The 21,595-nt window shown below is 37.8% G+C and overlaps 1 protein-coding gene across 2 annotated transcripts in view; it reads left to right on the plus strand.

The window, feature by feature from the left end:
- LOC144667139 (uncharacterized) overlaps positions 1 to 21,595 on the plus strand; it is a 43,789-nt gene that overhangs the window by 17,579 nt on the left and 4,615 nt on the right. For both annotated transcript variants that reach the window (XM_078528528.1, XM_078528529.1), the window contains exons 9-36: positions 436 to 525; positions 2,426 to 2,548; positions 3,261 to 3,326; positions 4,154 to 4,471; positions 4,961 to 5,029; positions 5,488 to 5,562; positions 6,923 to 7,003; positions 7,593 to 7,648; positions 7,908 to 8,004; positions 8,961 to 9,087; positions 9,678 to 9,733; positions 9,812 to 9,960; positions 10,398 to 10,461; positions 10,571 to 10,677; positions 10,910 to 10,976; positions 11,513 to 11,628; positions 11,851 to 11,925; positions 12,388 to 12,448; positions 12,676 to 12,708; positions 15,228 to 15,500; positions 16,043 to 16,067; positions 16,657 to 16,769; positions 16,901 to 16,969; positions 17,084 to 17,197; positions 19,202 to 19,312; positions 19,591 to 19,719; positions 20,163 to 20,270; positions 21,075 to 21,153. In XM_078528528.1, coding sequence (XP_078384654.1) covers positions 436 to 525; positions 2,426 to 2,548; positions 3,261 to 3,326; positions 4,154 to 4,471; positions 4,961 to 5,029; positions 5,488 to 5,562; positions 6,923 to 7,003; positions 7,593 to 7,648; positions 7,908 to 8,004; positions 8,961 to 9,087; positions 9,678 to 9,733; positions 9,812 to 9,960; positions 10,398 to 10,461; positions 10,571 to 10,677; positions 10,910 to 10,976; positions 11,513 to 11,628; positions 11,851 to 11,925; positions 12,388 to 12,448; positions 12,676 to 12,708; positions 15,228 to 15,500; positions 16,043 to 16,067; positions 16,657 to 16,769; positions 16,901 to 16,969; positions 17,084 to 17,197; positions 19,202 to 19,312; positions 19,591 to 19,719; positions 20,163 to 20,270; positions 21,075 to 21,153 — 2,851 coding nt within the window. The remainder of the gene's footprint in view (positions 1 to 435; positions 526 to 2,425; positions 2,549 to 3,260; positions 3,327 to 4,153; positions 4,472 to 4,960; positions 5,030 to 5,487; positions 5,563 to 6,922; positions 7,004 to 7,592; positions 7,649 to 7,907; positions 8,005 to 8,960; positions 9,088 to 9,677; positions 9,734 to 9,811; positions 9,961 to 10,397; positions 10,462 to 10,570; positions 10,678 to 10,909; positions 10,977 to 11,512; positions 11,629 to 11,850; positions 11,926 to 12,387; positions 12,449 to 12,675; positions 12,709 to 15,227; positions 15,501 to 16,042; positions 16,068 to 16,656; positions 16,770 to 16,900; positions 16,970 to 17,083; positions 17,198 to 19,201; positions 19,313 to 19,590; positions 19,720 to 20,162; positions 20,271 to 21,074; positions 21,154 to 21,595) is intronic.

Raw genomic sequence — 21,595 nt, forward strand, 5'->3', positions numbered from 1 at the left:
GAAGGGGGATAATAGCAGATTGTAGGGGAGGGTTGGTATGGATGGTGGGGGTAGGGGGTTGTAAGACATCAAGGGAGGGGAGCTATTTTACTTTTTCTACTTATTAACCTAGTATAAAAAAACTAGTTAAAAAAAACTAACTAGTTGAAATGAAAAATTAACTGCAAACAAAATTTAACTGCAACATGTTAAAAAATTTCCGAGGATCTTTAGTTTAAAGATCTTTATCACAAGAACCTCTGATGATCTTCATTCATCTAAAGATTTTCAAGGATCTTGTGCAGGATCCTTCACTCATACACTGTTCAAGATGTGTTAAAAAGATCCTGCAAAGAATTTGATTTAAAATTCAAGTAAAATCCTCATTAATCTTGAAGAATTCTTGCACAGATTTAAATTGCAAAGGTCTTCCTAAGATCACTTTTTCCTTTACAGTCCTCTTCTGGTACTATTCAGTTCTCTGTGCAGTATGCCAGGAATCAGGTGTTCATTGGGGCTCGCAATAAAAAGAATGACATTCTGGAGGTAAGACGTACCTGTATGTATGTAAAGAACAGAAAAACATCATTAACATAGAAGATTTTGCACATTCAAGCTTTCACTTGAGAAATATGTACTGCTATTACTGTTTTTAACTTTAAATTAAAGCAAAGTGTGCAAATAAGTGCATGTCCGATAGCCCAGGGCTAGTGAATTTTGCTGTCAAGCTAGTGGGTTTTATCCTTCACTTGTTGGACACGCAGATGAATGTTTATGGGGAACATTTTTGAGTTAGTTAATCATGCTTATACAGATTTTTTGGGCCAGTGAAAATGACTTTCGGGCTACAGTGCGTCCTGGCTACAACTGGAAAGTTCTATTTCTTTGCACCCTGTTCCATCAACCGAAATAACTACTCTGAAGTGCTTTGCAGACTGTCATGTAGTGTGTGCTGGGTATAATCTATTATCGTGATAGTTAAAGCCTGGGCAGATCCTAGGGGGGGGGGGGGCAATTGGGTGGATAGCCACAACCCTCTCCATAAACAAAACATATCAATAAACACATTAAATAGAAAATAATGGCAATAATAATACTGAGTAAGAGGCAAAAATTGTTGGTAATTTTAGCTAATAAATATAAAATAAAAATATTAACTAACAACCACCCCCAGGGCTCGAAATTGCGACTCACTGGTCGCCAATGCGACCAGAAATTAAGTGTTGGCGACTAGATTTTTAGAGTTAGTCGCCAGTGGGCGACTCACCTTCACCTTTTTTCCTCCATCCTCTTAATCTCAAAGGTAAATTAATCGTACTTTTTGATAAAATGCACGATTTATGCGAACAGATATAACAAAACAAACCCACGACTTTTCGATCGCTGTGTTTCATAATCATGCGCCATGTTTGATTCAGCAGCTTCTTTAACAAAAGTAGCGCGGGCGCACTAACAACACGTGCAATCATTGAAGCGTGAAGTTGACACGAGGTCTGATCCCTGGTCAAATCATGAATATTTCATCGAATTTTAGGTCAAAAGATGCTTTAAATTCACTGCATACTTTGCTAGATGCAAACAATGTAGAATCGTGCAAGAAATTGATCAATGATCTGAGCTTGTTGTGGGCCGTTCAGGCGGATAAAGTTGATTTTAGTAAGCTGGTAAAGGACGACTTTACCGATACATCTGTCGATCGCAAATTGCTGACGAAGGCAAGGCTTTTTAGCGCTCAAAATATGGAAAACAGGGGATTGTAAATGGTCCTCTAGGTTCAGGTTTGTATATTTATGTAAGCTTTTGACTCGATGCTACATGGAAACTTCATAAAAGTGAAGGAAACACAGGAAACGTGACTGAAGCTGCTGTCACTTTGATTATTTACTTCATAATGTGTAATGTTTTACTAGCCCATCTTGGATCATCTTGGAAGCTTATTTGTACGTAAACTTAGGACTATGACGAAGATAACGTGTGTCCATGGTCATCAGAAAAATACTGTGAAGAAAAAAACATCCATGAAAAAAATGGCGACTAAAAGTTAAGATCTGGCGACCAAAATTTTAGGATTAGTCGCCAGCTGGCGCCTTACTAAAAAAGTTAATTTCGAGCCCTGACCCCTCACCCCTATAGACATCTTGGGGCTAAAATAAAATGCAGGGATGCAGCTAAGATTTCCAACAGGCAAAATTTTCTTGATCACAGGTGGAAAATTTTGGTCACATTAAAAGAAAGATCTAGCCAGACACAGTCTTGTAGCCAAAAAAATCGGCCTTCCACCTGTTATTTACATTCCTGAATCCAAATGGTAAACAAAATATTTACGAGAAGCACCCCTCTTTTATAAAAATCCTGGATCCACCTCTGAGTTGACTGATAAAATGGCAGCTTATAACAATGTTAAACTACCAGACAATTATTTATAATTATTTTTCTCACAACCTAGGTTTATGACATTGATGTAGAGAACTTGCCAATGTTTGTGTATCAACTTCCACCCGGGACATCAGATGTTTTGTTGACTAACAGGGTGATATTTACTATCACACACCAAGAACAATCCAATGAGGTAAATAAATTTGATGTTGACTGAGGTTGCAGTGATTGTAAAATAGAAATTTAGTGGTAGATGACACAGGGTTTGTACATGTCATGGAAGGCCTGGAAAGTCATGGAATTTTAGAATTTTATTTTCCAGGCCTGGAAGGTCATGGAATTTAAGTTTGGGTCACGGAGAGTCGTGGAAAATGGTAATGATTGTACAAAATAAATTTGGTATGTTATTTTTTTGTGAAGAAAAGGGTAAAAATGTACCTGAAATCAAGATAATTTTTGAAAATTTCCAAGAAAAATGGTCAAATTTAGGTCATGGAAAACTTTGAAAAGTCATGGAAAAGGTCATAGAATTAGTCATGGAATTTTGAATGCTCAAAAGAGTACAAACCCTGTGACATAACTGGAAGGAACGTTTACTACTGGCAGCACAGGACTCTGTTAAACTAGCTTGTTAGCTAAACCAGATGCTCATGTATAAATAAACAAATAAAACTAAAAAAAATAAAGTTAAGTGTACATGACTTGTATGATAATCATTTGTGCTAGAATTGGTATTCTCTCAAGTATATAATGTCCATTTACATGATCATGATAGAATGCTATAACCTGACACCAATTTGAGAGTGGCCATACTCTTTGTCTTAAGTTTTAGTCAAATGCTTTATATATTAAATGGTTTCTAAGACAGCTGACTACTTAATATTATTGTTTGTTATTTTGCACAGACTATGTTGTGTGTCCAGTCCAGTCAACTTGCTGAAACATCACTCTCAGTACCAAAAGCTCACCAGGTAAAATATTTTCATATTCTCATTTGATTAATAAACGTTTTGTTTCTAATGTGTACTGTCTTAAGTTTAAAGAAGCAAATTGAAAGTGTATTTGGCCATAAAAGAAACATTTAAAATTTCACACCAAAGACAAATTTATAATAATAATGGATTGATGTGTGGAGAGAATGAACTCAGAAAAAAATTCTGAGTCCACAGATGGGACTCGAACCCACGACCTTCCGTACACTAGTCGAACGCTCTAACTACTGAGCTACTGAGAACTCTAATGGTGAGCAGTGGTCATTTGTGGGTGACACAACGACTGCATCGCGCAAATCACATTATGTCAATGAACACACACTTTTAACTGCATCACGCAGTCACATAGTACTCTTTACACCCCAAAATTTTTGCAATTTTCAATGTTTAACTACTTTATTTAAAACTACTTTTAATTATTTCAAGTACCGGTATTAATATATAAAAAAAATAAAAGATCTTAAAAGATCTTTCAGGGCCAATGTTAACAAACACTGTTCAAAACAAATACCAGTATATAAATGAACTTAACAAGGTTAAAAATCCCAGCTGGCAGGAAGCAAACCAGTTTGCTTATTCAAGCGCAGCCGAAGAGTTGAACTTGGGACCATCGAGAATAACACCAGCTAGTGGCCAGAACGGCACTTGATTCTGCGACCGCCAGATTTCAAGTCTGACAGCTCTCTAACCACTTGGCCACACTGCCTCATATTATGGTCTTTGGTGTCAGTGTTATTTTGTAATTCAGTTACAAGTCAGAACCACTGACAGTAAAACACTGTTTTCATTTGGTGATTTCTCCACAGAAGACAGAATCAAGTATTATCCAGACTTTTGCACTGCCTTCAGGAGAAAAACTTGTTGCCATGTTTCAACACTCAGAAACAGTAGACAGTGTCATCGTTGAAGATAATTTTGACCATTCTCAAGATTCAACAAGTTCTCCAGGAGTGTCACACACAGTTGACGGCATGATCCTGGTCACGACGTCTGGTGTATTCCAGTGCCAACCAAGAACGTCACCTGAGAAACTGTTTCTAGAGCTTGCCGTCAACAGCTCCGACACTTCAGCTGCAGATGTTTTGGCCATCACCTCTGGCCTTGATGTGAATAAATTGTATGAGGTGGGTATGCCATGAAAGAAATTATGATACAGTCAACTCCCTCTAAAACAGACACCTTCAGGACCAGCTCCAACTGTCCACCTTAGAGAGGTGTCCGTCTAATAGGGAGTTAAGTTACAGTAAAATGACTAAAAAACCGTGCAGGGACAGAACCAAAACAATGGGGTTGTTCCTCTTATAGAGGTGTCCATTTAGAAAGAGTTGACTGTATACCAGTAATTTCCATTCTGAGTAAGTGTTACTCTGTTGCTCTAGCTTGAGACAAATGACCTACATTTTGACCTGTACCAGATACACATGGATTTGCCTTCAAATTCACTGCAAAATTACCTTGTGTTTTTAAAGTTGGATTCACTAAATAATAATTATTATTTCTCATCACCTATCGTTTTCACTATGTGTTGAGTCGCAAAGAGAAATTGGATATTGACTGATAACCGTTATATTAAAGGTAAAGTGTCAAATATTAACCTTCTAGTGTTCTTTTAGATGGCTGGGGATGAGGCATTGGGAAATGAAAAGTATGAACATGCACTGGAGCTGTACCATTTATCCAAGGTAATTTGGTGTGTTCTGTTAAAACCATTCATCCACTCAAAAGACAAGGACATAATTTTGTAATGGAGGAACATTCTATGTTTTCCAGGTTGGGGCGGGGGTAACTACTAAAACAAGTTTTAAATGGGGAGACTCTTCCGTCCACCCCCCCCCTTCCCACCCCACCCACACACACTCCTAAGGTACATGACAACATAGCATTTCCCCTACCCTTTATTATACTTCAAATCATGAAATCCTTACCCTTTCATACCTTAAGCTTGAAATGAGCTACCCCTTTCGGGTGGAGCTTTCCCATATAGTCCCTTCTGTGTACCCCCCTCCTCCTGGGAATGTTTTGTGGTCAATAATTACAATCAGTGATAATTGTTCAGCACAGAAAGCAAGGTAGTTCTGTACACTAAGTTTTTTTATTCATATGTGTTTATACACCAGATTAATTTCTGTTTAATATGCAGTGCTCATTTGAGAGACGTGTTGCTCAATTTGCTAAACATGGAAGAGTAGCTGATATTCTTACCTATCTCAGACAGGTAATCAAAGGCATGTTTACACGTCAGATAAAATTGGATACGGACCAGTCAAAAAATTGGTCTGGACCTGACCAATGTTGTAGGGTGCGTTTCTTTGGGAAAATCCAAAATTGGATCATTGATCTCAGATCACACGGATACTTTGCTCCCAAAGAAACGAAGAATCCGAAAACGGATTTTTTGCCATGACAACCCCGTAAACACATTTCGCACAGAACATAAAATATCAGCACAAATTTATTTTTCGTCGAATGTATCCTAGATAAAATAATTTAAGCATACAAAATCTTTTACAAAAACCACACGTCGAAGTAGATCTTCTTTAGCGTTAAGCACAATGTGGCGAGAAAGCATCTGAGAGCGAAGAATGATAGCGAAATGATCAGTGCAAATTTCACTCGTGACAATTTCAAAAGGATACAACTTCCGTAGGCACACAGTGGCTGTTCTAGAAAACCTGTATCCCGTTTAAAATGATACTACATACCTATCTGAAGCTACCGTTTCCTTTTATCGTGAAATATTTTTGTATTTTGATCGAAATAACCGCCTAAAACTTTCCGTATGGCAGTGTTTACAAAGAGCGAACCTGTATTTTCACAGCAAAGACCGCTGGGCCAAGGTACTTTTTTCGAATCCTTTCCCAAAGAAACGCACGGATCATGAATCTTAAAAATCCGGATTCAGATATGATCTGATGTATCCACTCGAAGTGTGGATTCTTCAGATCATTGATCCAAGATTAATCCATTTTCGGATATAGGTAAAGAAACGCAAAATCCGTTTTTGGATCAAGAATCCGGATTTGGATTTTTCCCAACGAAACGCACCCGTAGAGAAACAGTCAAATCAAAACGGGGCCATAGGCACCTATGTCCCCATTTTGATTTGACTGTTTCTCTACAACATTGGTCAGGTCCAGACCAATTTTTTGACTGGTCCGTATCCAATTTTATCTGACGTGTAAATGCACCTCAAACCATTGTGCTATTTTTATATATTTTTTTGTTTGTTTTTATGTAAATATAATATATTTTTGGAGTAGTGAATTTGGAAAGCTGATGTTTTGATTGTTAGTCCTTTTGGCAGGGCTCCAAACGTCGTGTTTCACTTGTTACTGACACATGACGGCAGTTTTTTCTTAAAGGCGTCAATCACTTTCTTGTACTAGTCTGGGAACACTTCAATGTATGTGTCCATATATTTTATACTGAGATTGTTTTGTGATCACAAAAAAATTGAGATTCAATTAAAGCAACTGTTTTTTTTTTATCCAAAGCAATGCAGGTGAAAGAAATAAAACTTGCATTGGGACAATGTTAATGGTTGTGTATTTATTCTATAATTTTTTGTTTTCAAGGCACTGAGTAAGTACAGTGATGTGCACACTGCTGAAAGGAAACAACTGTCCAACCTTACTCTGTTCTGCTTTATACAACAGGTTAGTTGTCAAACATCTCCTATTCATCAACTTGTGAAAACTCTGAACACTTGGGAATGATCCCTGTTCAAAATTTTCTAAAAATAAATAAAAAGTAGCCTGTTTGAAAGCACACTCTAAGATATGCCCTTAAATCTCTATGCAGGAATGGGGATGCACCAATGTGGCCCGGGTTAGATTCCCAGACTCTGCATCATATGTGGGTTGAGTTTGTTGTTGGTTCTTGTCCTTGCTCCAAGGGTTTTTCTCTGGGATCTCATGTTTTCCTCCTTCCACAAAAGCCAGCACTTCTAAATTCCAATTTGATCAGGAATACACAGCCCCACAAGCTTATAGCTTTAATCCTCACTGTGTCTAAATTAAGGTCATTTATTTGTTATTTATTATGCAAGATAAAATGCTGTTGATGCAGTGATTGTGTGGATAGTTTTGATGACCACTATAATTTTACAGGAAGGGATTTCCATAAAAGGCCAGACCCAGAAAAGGATTTCCATAATTCCACTTGTGTTCTTGTAAGAGAAATAAGTTTAGTAAGTGTTGTATATTTATTATAATAAATAATCATTCAACTATCTTACACTTGCAGGTTTTGGAGAGTAGTGGGGATGCAATTCAACACCAAGTGCTTTCTGATGCATTTAGGTAAAAGTTTTCCTTTACAGACAAAACTGTTTTTCTTCTAGCAAATTAATAACATTATTATAAGTTCATTTGTGGAACAATAAATGAAAAAGTCTTTTAAAAGATGTGCCACTTGAAATTAAAGTTGCATGCTGTCGTTAACACAGTATAATAAATTATTTATCCTTCCTAAAATCTTCATTTTTTTCAAAACCTGACATTCTCTGAAGTGGCTTACTAGTATATAACCAGGTGTTTAACATATGATTTTCTCCTGTAGCCAATTCCTGAATGACAATTTTGATTATGATGAGATGACTGCCTTGGAACAACTCTCAGCATATGGTCTTAAAAGCTTGATGTTTGATGTAGCCAAGGTAAATATCCTCCACCAAGCATTACCTTTTTGGGAAGCCTTGAGCCATGCGGCCCATACTGCCGGAGCTTATCCCGGTTTCAGTAGCATCAGGCGGCTAGGAATATTTTCTACTCCCCCCCCTGAATGGGATGCTAGTCCATCGCAGGGTATCCCCCCAGCATTATGTCGCCGGTACCCATTTATACACCTGGGTGGAGAGAGGCACTATGAGAGTAAAGTATCTTGCCCAAGAACACAACACAATGACCCCGGCCAGGTCTCGAACCCGGACCGTTTGATCCGGAGTCCGGCGCACTTAACCATTAGACCACCGCGCCTCCCACAAGCATTACCTTAAGAGGAACTTATAGCACAACTTAAGGAAACTATTTGCCCATGGGTGCACGCTGACGTATGCCTTCAAAATGCAACCTGAGCGCGTGCGCTGATCTGATGCGACATGGCACAAGAAAGTGCCACTACTTCACGAATTTTAACATGTTTTCTGGATTTTCCTGTGAAATATTATTTGAAAAGCTAAAGATAAGGAAAACCATTTTTCCATAAGGCTGAAAGACTTTAAGGTATAATGCAAGTTTGAAATAATTCAAAAAATTTTTTGTTTGCTTTTCTTTTAGGTTTTTGTCAGCATTAACGCGAGCACTACACGCAATTTAAGCGCACACACTTTTACCTCAAAGATACTGTAATAAATCGCCTAAAAGTTGTTGTATAAAACAGCTTAGCAACCTCCTGCGTGCATCTGTAACTCAATAGTGCACACTGTGACGTTTACCATTTGTTAATTAAATGTAACCTCTGGTTATCAACATAGGATGTATGACTTATTCTAGTAGCCAGCTTTAAGTGACCACCACCCCAGTTACATCATTCACACACTAGTAATTCACACAAAATGATACTGGCCTAGCTTGTTTGGTCAGTCTCAGCTGACAGTTCATTTTTTTTTGACAGGCAAGAGGTCTTATGCCTAAAACCCTGGACATGCTTGCACAGAAAGGCCAGTTTCATCTATCATCTGAATTACAAGCTAAGTTGGCATCAAGAGGATTCACAGATATCATCAGCAAAAGTGCCAATGGTGAGAGATAGACTTGCCAATCAAACAAAACATTCAGTTATCATTAGGCAATCCTTTAAACTCTTTTCTATGTCTGAATTTATTAACAGTTTCATAAAGGTATAGTACTTTTGTACTCTGGCCAATCACCAAGGACGGCGGGCGGGAAAACCAGATAATGTTTGGGTTTTAGTTCTGTTTTGTTGTAAATGTGGTGTGAGTTTTTTAAGCCAACTACTAAGCGTATGAATGCAAAACCAAAGCAATGCAAATTACTACTTTCGACACTCAAGGGAAAACTGCTCTAATGAACTTTTTATCATATTCTTGATAGTATGTTGTATGAATTGTTTGTATTATTGGTACTTATAGGAAAAGTCGGCGTCAAGCCAAGTGGCCCATACTGGCAGAGCTTATCCTGGTTTCTGTAGCATGAAGTGATAAGAATATTTCTACTCCCCCCTAGATCAGATGCTAGTCCAACACACTGACCCCGACCATGCTCGAACATGGACAGCTGCATGGATTCAGAGTCCAGCACGCTAACCATTAGGCCACCGCGCCTCCCATATTATTGGTATTTACCTGTTGTTAAATGATTTATTTCCTAGGTGCTTTTATACAGTGTATGGACCCCCAAGAAGCTGTCATTTTTTTGCTGTCAAAGGTAACAGGAAATACAATGTGTCCTTACTCATTTATGTAAGTTAAAAATGATTTTAGTTTTGATTGTTTTATCTTGCAGCCTGAGACTATTCTTAGTCACATGAAATTCCTTCTGTCACATCTAACGTCACTGAATGAGGAAAGCTTGGTGCACATTGCTCGAGTTCTAGACCCATCTCGCCCTTCATTCAGATCTTTGGCCAGCAAAGTGAGGCCTCCAAGACAGAGGTAAGACTTGGTATAACTAGCTATGCCAATAGCCTGACAGGATTTTTCAGGAATTATATGTTCAGTGGAAGTTGATGACAACAGTACTTTAAGGCATAATAATTTGTTATGCAATAGGTTTGAGTATACCATTGAGAAATATGAGATGACAATGATGATGATAATGACAAAGTTGATGATGATGATGACAATGAAGGTGGTGATGATGATGATGATGATGATAATGACAAAGTTGATAATGATGACAATGAAGGTGGCGTGATGATGATGATGATGATGATGATGATGATGATGACTTCAAAAGTAATGATCAACAATATGATGGTAGTCATTGTCTCTTCTGATAGTGGCAGCTCAGTTTTATTGATGGTTTATAGGACTAATGATTCCCTTGCTCAAGTTAGTATAAATAATCTTAACAATTATTTTGCATGTAGGACTGCTTCTGGTAGCTCAATAAGTTCTCTGATTTCAATGGAAAGCACCATTAGCCTTGGACAGGTTAGTCAGGATTTGCTCACTATTTTTCAATAATTTTTTTTATGATTTGAAGAAATTACTTTCATTGACTGTTCATCATTCAACAGTTTCTATTCTGTTGCGTTTTTAGGAGGATAATGTTAAACAGCCTACCCTGCAAGATCTGATTGAGCTGTTTCTATGTTCTCTGTTGGTGCTAAATAATCTCAGAGATGAGAAGTTAGATGCCATGACAGGGTACAGATCAAGTGAACTTCCATGTAACTCATTTAAAAATCTCAATAGTGTAGACAGTTTAAAAATAAACTTAAAACAATGATTCATAACCTATGGGGTATTGTCTTGATAGTCCAGTTATTATAGTTTTCTGGAATAACATTAAAATAAATATACTAAAAAGCAATCATTAGAGGTTCACCTTTGAAAAAGTAATAGAAAAGTTAATATCTGTTTTATGATCCTCTTCTAGAGTTTCAGCAATTAAATGTATTTGTGGAGGACACCAAGCTTCAGAAAATGGTACTGGAAGGAAGAGGGTAAATTTGTGGAATATCTTATCAGTACTATGCCTGTATAGTGTTCTGGTTATTTAAGGGAGACAGTGACATCAGGCTTACAAGTAAAAACTGTTTAACTCTGGTTTTGAGTCCAACAGTGAAATCAGTGAAATTTTCAGTGAAATACAAGCTCTGAAACTCAATCCTCAACAAGCAGTGTACACTTTTTGCTGCCGTCAATCATCTTAGCAAACCTTTCAGGAAACAGAAGCTCACTTCAACCAGGTCAAAAAGTCACGTTCGCCAGTTGTGATTGGTAGATTTTGATCAATTTCGTTTGTCTCTGTTTTTCATGTTTCGTTGGCTGTTGCCATAATTATGATTGACGGCAGTGAAAAATGCAATGGTTAGTTGGATTTTGAATTTCAGAGTTGGCTTATTGAAACTCGCAATAACAGTTTAGCTATATAGGCCACTGCTCCACATTCATTCGATAATTATGTTTTAAGCTTTTTCTAAAACACACTGAAACTTCCTGTCACTGTCTGACTGACTGTTGTATCTGGCTATAACAGGAAGGTACAGTGGAGTTCCTGTGCAGGCCAGTTAGGTTGTCCTGTGGTCAGCAACACACAGCTGTTGTCAGCTCTTCAGGGGATGTATACACATGGGGACGATCCCAGAAAGGAAGGTAAATAATCATGCTGAAAGCAGTTTACAAGGAAAAACTGATAGCATGTTTAAGTTTGATGTATAGCAACTTTGCAAGGCATTTTTTATAGACATTGAGATCCCAATTTGAAATGAGGATTGCTGCTAGAAGAGAAGGTATAGACTGATGGCATAGTTCCTATTTTTCCTACAAAGGGTTACATTTCTGTATTGATGCTTCTTGTGTATTTTTTCACTGCAGGTTGGGTCATGGAGATATAATTGAGGAAGAAGGAAAATCAGTTCCTTTTCGGGTGGAAATTCTCCACATGCACAGGTGGGTTGATTCTAGGAAAAGTCATCATTTGATTTATAATTAGCTAATTAAAAGCATGTTTTTGAAAAGTTCAAGACCATTCCTAAATCACTGAAATGGGCAGAGCCTCAAGCCAAGTGGCCCATACATGCTAGAGCTTATCCGGGTTTCTGTAGCATTAAGTGGCCAGGAGTATTTCTACTCCCCCTGGAGGCGATGCTAGTCTGTTGCAGGGTTATCCCCCAGCATTATTTTGCCAATACCCATTTATAAGTACCTGGTACTCCTGAGCTGGGTGGTTAGAGGGATGATGAGAGTAAAGTGCCTTGCCCAAGAACACAACACAATGACCCCAGCCAACATTCGTTCCCAGACTGTTTGATCCGGAGTCCAGTGCGTTAACCATTAGGCCACCACGCCTTCTACAAATCATGGAAATGCTATCTTAAAATGTTCTTAGTTTGGAAATGTTATTTCTTGTAGGATTAATGTGTTGTCAGTAGCTTGTGGCATGGAACACACATTGGCTCTATGCAGTGATGGGGTAAGACTGTGTGTTTATTGACCTTTTCATTTCCAAGAAGGACCATTAAACTAGTTCACAATTTATGAAATCTTGAGAAACAAACACAACCACATGAAAGTACTGCTCATTTGCTTTTGTTTGAATGGTCACACACTGGGGTTTTACCTACAGACTTCATTGTAATGTGTCTTTGCTCATCCTTTAGTTAGTGTCTTGATTAGGTTTGATTCTTTCCACCCTTTCAGGTTTATTCTTGGGGATCATCTGAGTATGGACAGGTATGTCACACAGCAATTTTAATACTTGAGTGCTTGTGCCATATTCAAAGATAATGTTTTTCATGGGTTAAGTTGCCTACCACTAATTTCTGAGCAGTTTAGACCAAAAATCTGCGAAAAATAACCGTGACAAAGCTCCTTTAGAAATAGAAAGAAAGAAACTTAATAACAGAGAATCTCTTTTATTTAACATAATACTAGAAATAGCTGACACTAGGTTGCCCCCGAAGTTTCGACGATGTTTATCGGTTTTTCTCTGCTGTTCATCCTTTTCTACAATTCAGACATTTTATTAGAAATTAATTTTCTATTTTGGATGATTATTAATTACATACGGTAAATCATTTAATTACAAGAACGCAACAGCATCTTGACATCATTTTGTCATGTTTTGCTGTGGTGGGGGATCTCAGCTAGACTCAAGCTAGACTTTAGAAAAAGTCCGTCGTCTTTATTAATTTAAGAGGAAATCCGCCAGGACTTCGAGTAGTTATTGGACAAAATTATGTACCAAAACTATTTACACCTGATTGCAAGCTTTTGTGTTACTGCTTCAAAAATCTTATCGAAAGAAATCTTTTCTAACAACACCAAACATCGAAAACAAATTTCGAAGTTCCACTGAATTCCCATGAATCGCTTAAAAGATGTGAGCTTTTGCCCATAGCTTGTGAACTTTGAATATCATTTTCTCAGACTCTGATAAGAAATTGTTGTACCAGAATTATTTCCACCTTATTGCAAACTTTTTTGCTACTGCTTCAAATATCTTATCAAAAGAAATCTTTTCTAACAACACCAAATATCGAAAACAAATTTCGAAGTTCCGCTGAATTCCACTGAATCGCTTAAGACGAATTTACAAAATGGCTACACTTGAGATTTTTCCTATACCTTGTGAACTTTGAAATTCATTTTCTGACTCTGATAAGAAATTGTTGTTGGTGTTATCACGGATAATTACTTACATCTTTACCTTTTATTAAGGGTAGGAAATAACGCAATACGATTTAAATTATTCTGGTACTTGATTTTTGTCCAACTTTAATAAATATTACTCGACTTCCTAGTGGATTCCGTCTTAACACGGTCGACCTATCGCGACTTGCGTGGCTTGTTTTTGCGACTTCGTCGCTTTGAATGGGCCGCTTTGCGGGCTCGAATCTAACACGCCTGCCGCGAGTTTTAAATAATCACAATGCATCTCGAGATCTCTTTTGAATTCCTTTTCTTGATGCCGCATAAGTTTTCTCCATTCAAGTAGTTTGTGCCTGGTAAATCACGGTCAGTTGGACAAAGGCTTTCTTATCGTAAATCACGCTTCATGACAACGATCAACTTTTTAAAAGGAAAGGATACCGAAAGAATTTCTCACCTTTGACAATGAAAACGCCTGACTTTCTAAAAGTCGCTCGCTTCTGGTTTCCGGTTTCGCCTGCTCGAGTCTTAAACAATTATCTCGAGATCTTATTTTTAAGTTTCTTGTAAATCTCGTCCGGAGATAGACTGATCAAGGCTTTTCTCCGTTCAAGTAGTTTGCGCTTGGTAAATCGCGGTTTTGGACTAAGGCTTGCTTATCGTAAATCGCAGACAAATTTGAAGATATGGCTTGATATGTTCGTACGTGTTCCTAGACATATTTCTTCTTCGGCCACTCAGATGTAAAAAATGTGGATTTTCTTACTTCTCTGCGAGTTACTTTCAACAATTGCATTGCTTTCGGCTTTTAGACATTGTGAAATGAATAGGCCTCGAATAAAACCTCAAATTATCTTTTTCAAAATTCTGCCCAGCTGCAATCAACGTTTACAAGCGTCGTTTGTTTGCTTGTTGTCATCCGTGCACGTGCTCATGCTTGGGCTGTCATCATTACCCAATCATCGTTTACTTGCGTCATCATTGACCAATCACCGTATGTCGGCATTTTACAACTCCCGATACCTACTTGCGGGCTTTCAGCTTGTCGGCATTTTACAACTCCCGAGACTATTTGCGGGCAAAAATTGATCAAATCGAGAATTTTCCTGGTATATACTATATATATACTCTATATTCGCGCGGATTACAATGATGCCTCCTCGGGTTTTGGCCTCTGGGCCAAAACCCAGCGGGGGCAATTATACAGGGTGGATGATGGTTGAATTACATATTCTGTGATAAAGGGAAGCCTCGAGCCAAGCGGCCCATACTGCCGGAGCTTATCCCGGTTTCTGTAGCATTAAGCAGCTAGGGATATTACTATCCCCCCCCCCTGAATGGGATGCTAGTCCATCACAGGCCCGTACCCCCCCCCCAGCATTATGTCGCTGGTACCCATTTATACACCTGGGTGGAGAGAGGCACTATGAGAGTAAAGTGTCTTGCCCAAGAACACAACACAATGACCCTGGCCAGGGCTAGAGCCGTGACCGCTCGATCCGGAGTCCGGCGCTCTAACCCATTAGGCCAACGCTCCTCCCACATTCTGTTTCTGTGATAGGTACTGACTTATTTAATTTGTGCATCACTTTTATCTCAAGCTTGGCCAGGGGGACACACAGCAACAGACAAGACCTGTCTACATCACAGAACTGTCAGACAAGAGATGCATAGCAGTGATGTGTGGACACTACCATTCCATGGCCCTGTCGGCAGATCACAGGGTTTGGTCATGGGGCTGGGGTGTCCATGGACAGCTAGGAGTGGGGAGCATTGAAGATGTACTGCTGCCAACACATGTGACGGCACTTGATGAATATGAAGTCACTAAACTAGCTGCAGGATATTCTCACAGTGCAGTGCTAACAAGTCAGGTAGAGATTTGCTAATTATCAAAGAGCGAACAACTTCTAAAATCTCCTTACAATATCAATACATTATTGAGCAGATGGGTGGTGAGAAGAAAGAAATCCATCAACAAAGATTGATTATTGTCTTAAAGGGGCATTCAAGCATTGTAAATGACCCTTTCATACAAATTAAGATAAACTTGAAAAAAGTCAGGCCAATGTTTTTCAAGTTACCCGAATGCAATCCATTTTAACCTTCTTGAATTTTGCCCATCCATGCCCCTTTTTGGCCTTTCCGTGTTTCTTTTGAGTTCTTCTACAGTTATAAGCCGTTATTTTGATATTTTAATTAATTCTGTGAACAATTGGACAGTGCCGAATTTGCCTAAAACTGTGTGACATAGCTCCTTTAATGTACTACTAAATTCTTAAAACTGATGTAGAATTTATGTTTTGAACTTGTTGTAGGAACTGAAGGAGTTAAATGAAATTGTATTTTTCTTTTTGGGGGGGGGGGGTGATCTATTCATAGCTGATTCTCTATGTCCATTATAAATTTCTTTCAGGGACAAGTTTTCACTTTTGGAGGAGGTATGTAATTCCTTAGAATAATTAACATACTTATAATTAGGTATTTTTCCTTACACTATCAATACATGGTTAAGCGGTTAATAAGCAGATGGATGATAAAAACAAAGAAAATCTTTAACTGGCCAATTTTGCTGTGATGATAACACCATCCTGTTGTTTCACTGGCAATAAAAAGGTATGGCAAACAACAAGACAAATAAGCTTGGGGCACCAGAATGAATGTTAAAATCAACAATAAATTAACAATTTTTTTAAGAACTTACAGGTATTGTATAATGTGAATATTAAATTTGTACAGCAACTCTGGGCCAATGGTCCTTACTTTTTCAACATTAGTTAAAAGGATGTGAAGTCTGTCTGAAACAATGTGTAGTTTATAGACATTTTATCTTAGAGAACAAGGAGCCCTTATCATATTTTGCTCTCAAATCAGGGTTTTAAGAACTGCAAGGAAATCCTCCTTCCTCCCCAAGACACTGGCAAAAGACACTTGCTTTGCATGTTTACGTATTGATCAAAATAAATTTTCAATCTGTTGTTCTAATTTACTCTTAACCAATTAAAGTTTTTGTCATTTGTTTTTACTGAGGTCTGTATGGTCAGCTGGGATTAGGAACAAATGGCAAGCAAACTCTTCCCATATTTGTGGAAGCTTTGAAGAATCAAAAAGTTTACTTGATTTGCTGTGGATCGTTTGAAACTGTGAGTAGAAGGTTTGTCTTTTGCTGTATTCATAACATTTTTCAGGTTTTAAAAAACCTGAAAAATGTTATGAATATTTAAAAATATACAGTTATACAGTAAGTTAAACATCTCTTTTTTTGCTCATTCAGCTGGCTGTTACAGAAGATCAGAAAATTTTTAACTGGGGAAGAAGTCCACACTTTTTCAGATACTACATGGTAAGCACAAGTTAAACCAACTCAATGCCATGTTTTTTTGTAGTGAAATAAAATAAAGTAACTTAAAAACTAGAACCATAAAAACAGACTAATATTTTCCCTTGTCTATTTTAGCGTCAGGAGTATCGTTCAAAGCGCTCCACACAGACAACTCTTCCATCCAACACAGTATCTCATAGATTACTTCCTGTGCTGATGGACTGTACCTTTTCATCGAGAATTAAAGATGTAAGTAAGTTCCTAAACCCTTGATCAGCATGTAATTTTGGTATATAATATCAAGACGGGATTTTCTCCATTATGATAAGTGGAAAAACAAGAAGAATAAGACATCATGTCCTTTATACACATTCGATGCACTTAAAATAACTTCCAAAACAATATAAAACTGTTAAATCGTGGTATATATTTCACTCTTCAAGCTTTTTACGACTGAATTTATTCAGGAGTATTGTAGCTAGCCCAATGGCACTCGCATGGTTGGTCGTTTGGTCCATCATCTGTAAACTTCTCATTGCAACTCCGCTGACCAGCAGATACACTAGAAGAAAGAGTGTAGCAAGACGGCCGTATAAAGGCGGCCTTTTGAAATTTAAATGGGTTTACAAGTACATGTAAAACAAGAAGCAAAGAAACAAAATATGGCTGACAATTATATGTGGAAAGTATTCGACCGCCGAAAAAGTGGAAATTGAGAGCTGCAAAAGCGATGTAACGATCAATCTCTTTCGTATATATCTGTTGAGCTAGCGTCGTACATGTAGGAACATTCGAAAACTAAATCGGGTCTCACATAAGCTTCATTAACGATGGATCTATCTAGAAACCAAAGCGTTGGCTAAAATCGAGTGCGTGGCTGCTTGTTTGGAACAAAAGGAAGAGCTTTTCAGATGAAACAGCACAATTTAATACATTTCTTCCTGAATCAGTCTATATGTTCTGATATATTTATTTACAGCGTTATTACTTAACGGCTTACATGTAAATTATTCTGCAATACATACCTACAGAGCGATATAATAAGCAAACCATTTTTATTAGTGCTACTGGTTAAAAAAAGAAAAAAAAGGAAAAAAGAAAAATCTGTCTCCTCTGGGATTCGAACTCGCGACCTCTCGATCTGCAGTCAGATGCCTACCCAAGTGTGCTACTCAGACATACTTAGTCATGCAAGACGAAAATAAAAATAGACATTCCGCTGTTTATCTGTTATCATGTGCATCAAAGAAATGTTTGAATGACCTGCTGCTCATAAATTTTCAAGGAATGAAAACTAAACTTTTAAACTTGGAAAAAAAATTCAGTCGGGGCTCGAAGAGCTCTTTGATTAGTCATAGATCTGCCATATAAAATTGGACACTTCTATATGGTGGATGACTGAAGAGGTACCAGGAGTGAAAAATCTCAAGCTACCATGATTTAACAGTTTAAAATCATTTTGAAAGTGTATTTTAAAGGTGTCTAACAGTATTAAAGACATACCAGTAATGACACATTATTTTTATTGCTCTAACACATTCCTAGTCTTAACATTTAGAATTTTTAAGCGATGACGTCAGGAAATCGCTTATTGTCATTGCACGACCGACCCGATCTTTTTGTCCGCGCGCTTTTTGTCTGTTTTGGGCGAACAGAAATCAAGTTTAACTTGATAACAAGAAATTGCCGCGCAGAACACAAAAGCAAAATACTCCCGTGCAGTTAGAATGGAACACTACAATGTATAAATGAAAGAGACTAATTACATATGATGGGATCTATTAGAATTAGTAGACAGAAATTTCTAACTCTTATAATAATAAGGGCCGCGGTGGGCAAGAGACGATTTGACCTTTCTCGCAGCTTAAAAGCTATAGCTCCCGCGTATCGTATGTCGTTTATCGGAACTCACACACTGCAATATAACGCAATCTACTGTTGTTCAATTGAGCAAATCTACGAAGAAAATGTTTTATTAACTTTGCATCCTTGGCCTGTGAATTTATAACTACTGTTAATTCTGTATTTATTTGAATTCCATCATATCCTAACTATGCTATTTAGACAATCACCAACATTGCTTCTTAGGTTTAAAAAATGTACACTGCAATTGGATAACAGTCTTTATCAAGCCCTCAATTATGTTAGACCCTTTGTGAAACGTCATCACTTCTGCATGCACTGCATGCCGTTTATTCAGATAAGTGGAGATTTGTTTTGTATTGATTTTGCTTTGTTTCCACCATATTGCAGGTATGTTGTGGTAATTGGCATTACATGGCACTAATGGAATCTGGTCAAGTCTACAGCTGGGGATATAATGATCATGGTCAACTAGGGCTTGGCAGTAAAATGGACTCACAAGTATGTAATATAATTTAATTTACCTCTGAGTCCTGAAAATAAGTTATAGAAAAGTACAGGTGCCTTTTCAGTCTTCCCCAACAATACTTCTGGGTGTAGAGAGGCACTGTGAGAGTCAAGTATCTTGTATATCAACACAACCCAATGAACCTGGACAGGGTTAAAGCTAGACCCCTCAATCTGTAGTTAAATGCACTTCTCATCATGCTACCACATACACCGCCCACATAAAATAAGGGTGAATTGCTGAACTTTCTGATTTACTGTTTTATTTGCAGATGACTCCCAGACTACTCCATAAGCTCTCTAACAAATGTGTTACAACGATTGGTGTTGGTGCAGAGTTTTCTGTTGCTATGGATACTGCAGGGTATGTGTGGGTGTGGGGCCGAGCTGACTCAGGACAGGCAAGTAAAGGAAATGTTTCACAAGAGTACTATCCTGTAATCAGTTATTCATAGCCAGTGTGCTGTTAATTGCAGAGTAAATCATATACCCTTAACTCTTCCTGCCTCATCCCCAGACACTCGCAATCGTTGGGGAAATGCTTACTCCTGACTCTCCATCAGAATCTGTGCTCAATCAGCCTTGAAAAGCCTTTGGAGGAGCTACCTTCTTTTCTCTGGGCACTTATACCCTTACATTTAAATAAAATGCTTCCTTATTGTCGTAATCATTGTTGCCATCATCATCATTATCATCATCATCATCACCCGCCATATTGAAAATAAAAATTCTTAAGACACATAAGGACACAATGCGAGTGAAATATTTATGAATCTTTTACATAAACTCATTTTTGCTGCACCTGTGGTTGTTTTATGACAATCTTTGCATTATTTTATTGCAGCTGGGTTTAGATTTTGGTACCATTGGTGTCGGCAAGAAAGAAGTCTCTATGCCTTGTCAGTTAACCAGTCTTCCACCGCTGAACAGAAAAGCCTCTGTTGCAAGTGAGGTATGACCTCTGAGTTGTACCTTATTCTTACTAATTTTCGCGAGTACTAATTTTCACGATTTTCGCGATTTTAAAATAATCGCGAAATTAAGTACGCGCGAAGAAAACATTGCGCGAAATTTAAACACGCGATAATTAATACCATATTATATATCAAAAGAACAAAAAAATTTTAAATGTTTAGAACTGCAACTATCTACCTTTTAAAGTATCTTTCCGTCTTGTTTGTGACTAGCACCCTTCTTCTGATTACTGTTTCGCTCTTGTAAATTGGCCAAAACCTCTTTAGTACAGACACCAAAGTTTCCGTCTGCAGGCTCCTTATAGTTACATTGAGCCAGACCTTTGTACATTTCCAGTAGTTCATTTTAGTCTTTGATGACTGCTCCATAAAACACTGACAAAATCGTGAAATTTAATACACTTTTTCGCTAATTTTTCTTGCAACTGCGAAAATTAATACTCGTGAAATGTGGCTCTCGAATTTTCGTGAAATTAAGTACATGCGAAAATTAGTAAGAATAAGTTGAATATTTAAGAGTTGATTTATTTTTTTTGTGTGTGTGTATTTTCTTGGCTATATATATGCCTGGAGGGATTTTTTATAAGTTGATTGAACGATTGACTAGTTTATGATAGATTTTTACCGTAGATTGATTGACTGACTGATTGACTGATTGGTGATGATGATGACAACAACGATCACTGACTGACTGATGGACCAACAAATGAATGACTGACAAAGGAAGGGAGGGACAGACAGATGGATTGATTAGTCATTCAGTTTTTTTTTTTTGGTTCTAGCAATCTTTAAAATCTGATCTGAACATAGATGCAATAGATGTGGATATTGAGTGGGATTTACCAGATCTTTCATCAGTTGGTATGAGTTTAAACTTAAGACTTTATTGTGGTCTGTGCTGCATATTAATATTAATAACAAGGAGTTTTTACGGGATGAGGTTGTTAACCTCAAGCCCAACCCCCATACCTGGAGGGCCGTGGGAATGACTTTAGTCTGGACCCTACTCCTTGACCTTTCCGGCTTGGGAGGCCCTACCAGGGGTGTAAACACCTCCGCCGGCATAGCTCTTGGAGTCATTGGGACGCACAAGCCACTCAGCCACCTCAAGACAACAGTCCCAGTGAGTGGAATATTTATAGTGAGTTTATGTTTAATGATGAAGACTTCTAAAGACTCAACTTAGGATTTTCTTTGATTTACTTTCAAAAAACGTTTTTTTCCAAAATTTGAGTTGCTAAATTTAGGGTGCAGCTTATCTGCGGGTGTTTATGGTACCCGTTTTGGACACACCTTGGACTGG

The sequence above is a fragment of the Oculina patagonica genome, chromosome 10 (assembly GCF_052425735.1).
Source record: "Oculina patagonica isolate OP01 chromosome 10, crgOcupat, whole genome shotgun sequence".
Taxonomy (NCBI): domain Eukaryota; kingdom Metazoa; phylum Cnidaria; class Anthozoa; order Scleractinia; family Oculinidae; genus Oculina; species Oculina patagonica.